The following is a 7,082-nucleotide window of genomic DNA, read 5'->3' on the forward strand; positions in this document are numbered from 1 at the left end:
GGTGTTCTCATTGAACAGACCCAGCCACATGCCCAAACAATTCACGGGAGGCTCATACCCGAATGGCCCCATGAAAAAAGCGAGCCCGTCTGCGAAAGTTGAAAGATGGTTGGAATTTTGTAATCTGTTGTTTGTAATGAACTGAAACTGAGTTTGAAAGTCGCCAAGTTTTTTAGAACGTGTACGCCAGAGTGTGATTGGATTTTCGTATACAGGCCAACCAAATCTCTAATCAAAATTTTCAGTAACAGTGCTTTTGGTAAGATATAATCTGTTCTCCAATACATTTGCATCCCCTATAGTAGCAATATCATCCTGATTATTCTGATTAAAATAGGAGAAGCCGAAGTCCATGTCTGCTTCTATAAGCAAAGTTAGAGAGCTTGAAACAATGAGAATCGTTGATAATATTTTTGAGATTCTTCCCTTATCCATGACCTACCGATTTTCTTCTTCCTAGCATGATTATGCTTCCTGGACTCGATTTGTCTGCTGCCTGGAATCGATTTTGTTGCCCGAGTATGGGGGAAATCGCTCCTCGCTTACAATTTCTTTGAAACCACCTCCGTTCTGTTGCTGGATTTTATATCTTGATGCACAACTCGTTGTCCAACTTCGTCGTGGAGATACATGACAACCAGAGCCAAATCACATGCTATTTTATATCTAACCTTCCATTCCTGCACGGGCGGATCCGGTCCTGTCGAGGATCTGAAGAGGAATTTGTCGAGACTTTCATTGGACATGAATTTGTAAACTAGCATCAATTCGTTAGTGGAACCAAGTTGCCGTGTTCGAGGTGACCGATGATGGCAACTTCTGACAAATATTCGTGGCTTCCTTGCCTATGTTGAAAAGGCATGGAAGGCAAAATACAAATTTAAACTCTTCTGTTGATCACACAAAACTTGATTTTTAATGAACCCGGTGAGATGTATTTAACGTTTTCTAACTAGCGACTTGCCTAAAATATCTTCACATATAACCATACACTAAAAGTTGTTTCTCAGTAAACTCAACTTGACTCAACATTCAACCCTCAACATTTAGTTAATTGACTTTCTAATTTTAGCCAACTCCTCATGTATGAGTAATTACAATTTCTAACACTCTCCTTAATTACGGTCGCAACATAACTCAACATTACTCAACTATGTCTGCTAGAATTACAATAGAAATTGGCTCAATTATCACTCAAACATGCCTTGGGGTCTATGTCTCAGTTAGGCTTACAATGACTCATGACTTTCACAATTTTGCATTTTCTTTTTCTCTTCTTCCAAATTTTAAATCCTCAAAATTGCTTCATTTTTTGTTGTGCTTTCTTGTTGTAGGCTCCATATTCCTTTACTTGCTGTTGCTGCAATTTTTCTTTGACTTTTCCTGAATTTGTGTTGAAACACAATTTGATCTTGTCTACTACATATTCCTCTTCAAATATTTGTTCAACCATAGACTGCTTCCACAACATTGCATCCTCAAACTGTCTTATTTGCTCTACTTCTTGCACTTCATATACCTGTGTTTCTTTCTGCCATATTTCGAGATAGAAAAATTGTATCTCTTCTCTACTCCATTATTGAAAATAGTTTTAATGCATTCATCTTTGTCTTTCATATTATTCTTTTCACTTTTATCATCAGGTATTGCTGCTTTTTTCATGTAATCTGCACATTCAAGATCAATATTCACCATTTCATTCAGTTCTTTTATTAAAGTTGCTTCTTTAAGACTCACATCAATTTGTTCCATTGGTTTCTGAATCCATTCTTCAATGAGCTTCAAATCTGCATCAAATATATTAACAACCTTGTTTTCAGCTTTTTCTCCCATGCTATTCTGAACACCTGCATATTCAAAAACAATGTTAAAAACATGTTTATTATGCTCTTCAGTGAGATATTCCTACTCTACATCTACCTTCTTTTCAATTGTATGTAGGTTGTATTCTACTCTTATGTTGTTAGTGGATATTCTCATCAAAAACTCTTCAATCACTTTATCCCGTTCTTGATCATCAACTTTTGCTAGATGACATACTGCTTCATGAGCAGTTCCAACTACTTCATATCTTGTTGCTACAGTGATAACATCAACCTTCAATATTTCATCAAACATTGCACTTACCATATTGCCACAATCAATCCCTATTTCAAGAAAGAAACCATGCATATCATCAACATAATGTTCATCCACACCATGGTGGGATATCCGAGCATTCTTGTGCTCATTTTCCATTTCAATGACAATTTCAACTTCACCAAATCCATTAGCTACGATTGGTTGCACTAATTCACATCTCACTTTGCAGTGATCATCCACATGTGTTTCGTCATAGTGGGATTCAACATCATCTGCTCCATCCACATTACAGTGGAGTTTTTGAGCATTTATATGCTCTTTCTCTACTTCACACATAGAGGCTCCTACTTCTTTCTCTGTAATCTTTGTTGCATCTTCTTCATCCATATGCATGTTTGCATAATGGGTTTCAATTTTATGGTCTTGACAACCATCATCCACTTTTGAGTGGGGTTCTCCAAGCTCTATTTTCCTCTCAGAGTCTTGCTCATCTAATCTCATATCCGTGGATGACTTCTTTGCTTGTGACATAACCTGCTGCTGCATGTCACTCCCCCTTGCACCAAATTTTTCTTCGTCTTTTGTTAGACTTCTTAGTTCCTCGGTTGCAACCTGAACCCTTCTAAACATGGCAACAATCTCTGCATCTTCTTTTTTATTCCTTTTCTTAGACTTCTTCAGTCGCACTTTGCAACCCATGATTGTTGTCATTCTTTTTCTTATAGCTGATTTGCTGATTACAAGAGGTTATCTTCCATATCACCCCCGAAAAAAATATGATTTTCAATATACACCCCTATACAACACAATCTTCACAAAAAAATTTATCATGCTCCACAAAATACCAAAATTTCACCAATAAACAAACTTTTACAAAACCCTAAAATATTTATTTTATGAATAAGAAGACTTATTTGAAAACCTTACTTTGCAAAACATCGTTTTTCTTTTTTGACTCATAAAAACAATTTAATAACTCTTCAAACCTTTTCACCACACCTTTAAAAAAAAAAACACTTTAATAAACCTGACGTATTTAAAAAAAACTTTCATAAACCTCACGTAATAAAAAGCCACTTTAATGTACAGCTTACGTGACTCATAAGCCGTCCAACGTAAGCATGCGTGATGCAAGAGTCAACCTATAACAAAGTGAACCTCACTTCGGAATTGTTAACACGCTGTATCATTGAAACCGGTTCCGTGTTAACGCCTTTTACGCAAACGAACTGTTGCGTTACTCTAGTAATGCTGTGTATTTACGGTAGATCCACGCGTATGCAAAAATCGGCAAATATTTGATTGTTAATACAGCTTTCAGCTGGGCAGCGGCTAACTAGTTTGCTATAGGGTATTAAATGTTCGGGAAATGCAGGCTGGATAGCCTGCTAACACGCAAATTCCGAAACTGAACACTAAATAAGAAATGAAAATTTGCGTATTAGCGGGTTATCCAGCGTGCATCTCCCTGGACATTTAGGGACATTTAATACCCTATGACAAGCTGGTTAGCCGCTGCCTTTCAGCTGAGCCTTTGTACGCTATAACCTCTCGTATAAAACTTTTAAGTTGCATTATAGCGTTAACCACGTGCGTCATAGCATTAATCACGAGAAAATACAATTTTTTCTCTTCTCGTTGTTTATCCGTTTTCTCTCGCTTTTCATAATCTCACGTTGATATCAATTGGTTAGAAAGACAAAATACAAATTCACTATTCTCTCGCTTTTTATAATCTCACATTGATATCAATTTCTTAGAAAGACATAGGAGACAACATACAAATTCACACATAAAATAAGTGAGCTGTGGTTTTTCTATTGAACATATAAAATTTGGTTCTTACAATGAAATTGGTGAAAAGTATTTAACCTTTTCCAATTAACAATTTCCCTAAAATATTTTGACATATAACCACACACTAAAATTCGTCTATCACTTAACTCCACTTGACTCAACACTCAACACTCAATTAATTAAATTTGTAATTTTAACCAATTGCTCATATGAGAATAATTACAATTTCTAACAGCATCACTCCATCCTCATAGATCCGTTTCAAAATTGTCTATCACTTAACATGAAATCGAATCTCTAATTTTAACCAGCTCTTTATACGAAAATAATTACAATTTCCAACAACCTCAATCCATCTCCGGAGATCGTTTCACAGCTACGGGTTCCCCCGAATCTTTCAAGACACCCTTGTAAACACTTCCAAACCCTCCCTCGCTCGGCGTAAGACACCCTTGTAAACACTTCCAAACCCTCCCTCGCTGAGCTTTTGGTCTTCGCTAAAGTTATTGGTGGCGGCCCTGAGCTCCTTATATTTATATTCACGAGCACGCCAACCTTGTACCCCTAAATCTATTTCACGGTCAAGAGTTATGCTATTCTGTAACCTGTATGATCTGGCTTTCATGTGCCTTATTACATAGAATAATAACATGAGAAGCATGGCCGAGACAGCAACCATAATATTAGACAATTGAGGAAGGTTTCTTAAAAATATTATAAAATATTAATATTCTTATTATATTAATAATCCCTTTATGTTTGGTGGTTTATTTATTTATCACATAGTATCAAGGAGATATGGTGAAAATATTTATTCCACTTTCACTTACAAATAAAATAATTTGATGTTTGAGGGTTTATAAAGAAAGTTTTGAATAAGATTTAGATTTATAATCCATCCAAAATTTCAAGTGGGCTAGAGAACAAAATGATGAAAAACTAATAGGGTTTATAAAGAAAGTTTTGAATAAGATTTAGATTTATAATCCATCCAAAATTTCAAGTGGGCTAGAGAACAAAATGATGAAAAACTAATATTAATAGGCCTTTTTAATAGAGAGGAAATGAATTACCCGTTAGGATAAGAATAATTAATTTAATCAATGTCCACGTTATTCAAGTCAAGGTAATTAATTAATTCAAATAAGATATTAAAATAAAGAAAAATCATTTTACACGGTTAAAAACTAATAAAATAAGATATTAAGATTAAAGTTAATAAGAAAATATTAGAGGAGTTACCAGACCGCAGTAGGATATAATGTATTTAATTTTTCATTGATTCGCTATTAGTTTTGCTTTGACTAGAAAATTTTTAAATCTATCTAAAGTTTAACATTATGAAATTAAATTTATTATTTTTAAATAAAATTAATTTCTATTTATCTTAAATATGATTGGATGAAATGTCTCTTCCCTTATTGTGTAATAATGACAAGAATTGTCTTTTGTGTACTCTATTATTAATTACTATGTATTATATCACTAATCATGATGCAGGAGCATCTAGGCCTAGCTAGCAATGTGATGGAAGTGGTCACATGTTGTGGCTAATGCAAGTATGGAGGAAGACTTGGTTGTTTAATTTGTATTAATTTCAAAATAAATTTAAGTAGTTAATTATTGCCTAATTCTGAGTTGAATTAGGAATAAATGGCAAGTGATCCTCCCTGCATGGAGATCAAGCCAAGTAGTTAGAATTGTTCAAATTAGGATAAGATTTGATTTCTAAATATGTAGTCTATCCCTTCAATTGAGAAGGAAACTGTTAGATAGGAGATATATGTAAATCCATTTCTTTTCTGAAGAGGATTCGAGAAAGCGCGATAGAGAGGGAGAATATCGAGAGTATTTGTAAGCCTACAGGCAGCGTGGGGAGAAAGAGGCCATTAATTAGAAGAATCAGGCCAGAGAAGGGAGAGAGCCTCGAATGTAGTTTGTATTTATGTTTGTACACATAGAATTGAATTTGAGGTTAGAACTGTGCAATTGAATGCATTTCTTTTGAGATAGAGGTCTTTGATGTTATAATCTGGGCAAGGCCGAGAACCTGTAGTGGATTTATTGTGAATAACCAGTGTTGTGAGTATAGTTATATAATTGGCCCATGGAGGCCTTGAATGCTTGTTTTTTTATCTATATTCGAATGCTCTTGATGTCGGCCTGTGTTTTTCATATGTTTTGATGGAGATCTGGTGTTAAAGGATCAATTGGTGAGTGCATTCCATCGTTCTGGTGTCGCAGGTGGAAAAACCCAAATACACTAAGTATCGGGCTCAAAACACATTTAAACAGAGAATCCGGACTTCAAATCCTTTAAACAGAGGCTTTGAATGACATCAGGTCCATAGAACCCCAAATCGCATCGGCCCTGTGTATTTCCTTGTCGCATCGCTGAAAACCATTTACAAAGGGAAATCAGGCTAAAACACTTAGTAGATTTAAGAATCAGACTTGAAATATTGTGCATTGGAGTTTTGGGTCCTATCGGGTCCGACACTTAGATCCCATCGGCATTTAGCGATAATCGCATCGGATCCCCGCTAAGGAATAGCACCGATATATGGCCTTTACTACTGCCGATCGCCGATTTAGCGATTGAATCTGAACCGTCTGATCGGCCATATCTCGATTCATGACAATAACAAATATAACTGTGTAAAAAGGCAGAAAAAGCTTTGTTTCGGCATTTTGGAGAGTATTTGGTCCCGAAAGGGAAAAAGCATGGTTTTAAGCTTTTTCGAAGGCTTTTCATTTCCAATAGGAAAAGGCATAGTTTTCAAAGGAAAAGGGGTGTTCAGCGGGGTGATTGTTGGGTCATTTTTGATCCATTTGTGGTTTTATATTGAACCATTGTTTCCGCTGCGTCAAATTAATATGTACACTAAATATAATTAATTTGAAAAATAACATTATATATTAATTACTATGTACCATAAACACAAATGGTTTGTAATTAAATTAAAAATTCTATCTTCTCATTGGTGTAAAGTATTGAATAGACCATTTTTATGGGCTTTATTTTTTAATTTACAAAAAAAATAATTTAAAAAATATAAATTTGAAAAAATTATGTAAAAATAACATGTGTACAATTTGTACAACACTCATTACTTCAATCTATACTCTAATGACATGACATGTGTACTATAATATGAGCATTATATAAAACATTTTCCATCATTCAATATTAAAAAAATAAT

The 7,082-nt window shown here is 34.8% G+C and overlaps 1 protein-coding gene across 1 annotated transcript; it reads right to left on the reverse strand.

Annotated features, from left to right (window-relative positions):
• Window positions 1–542: 542 nt before the first annotated feature.
• On the reverse strand, window positions 543–4,504 carry LOC149141070 (L-type lectin-domain containing receptor kinase IX.2-like). Its single transcript, XM_089451141.1, has 3 exons — window positions 4,306–4,504; window positions 1,520–1,667; window positions 543–732 (listed from the first exon to the last, which is right to left on the reverse strand). The coding sequence occupies exons 1-3, from the start codon at window positions 4,502–4,504 to the stop codon at window positions 543–545; spliced, it is 537 nt and encodes a 178-aa protein (XP_089307267.1).
• Window positions 4,505–7,082: the final 2,578 nt, after the last annotated feature.

The sequence above is a fragment of the Pinus tabuliformis genome, chromosome X (genome assembly GCF_031772625.1).
Source record: "Pinus tabuliformis cultivar Carrire ecotype Pingquan chromosome X, CPIR1, whole genome shotgun sequence".
Classification (NCBI taxonomy): Eukaryota; Viridiplantae; Streptophyta; class Pinopsida; order Pinales; family Pinaceae; genus Pinus; species Pinus tabuliformis.

Excerpts from the sequence above, each read along its gene's own strand:
- LOC149141070 (XM_089451141.1), bottom strand. The coding sequence starts at position 4,504 with ATGAAAGCCAGATCATACAGGTTACAGAATAGCATAACTCTTGACCGT. Across the intron at positions 1,668-4,305 it reads CTTACGCCGAGCGAGGGAGG|ATTACATGAAAAAAGCAGCA; the intron begins GTTTGGAAGTGT and ends TTGAATGTGCAG. Across the intron at positions 733-1,519 it reads TATGGCAGAAAGAAACACAG|TCTCGACAAATTCCTCTTCA; the intron begins GTATATGAAGTG and ends GTCCAATGAAAG.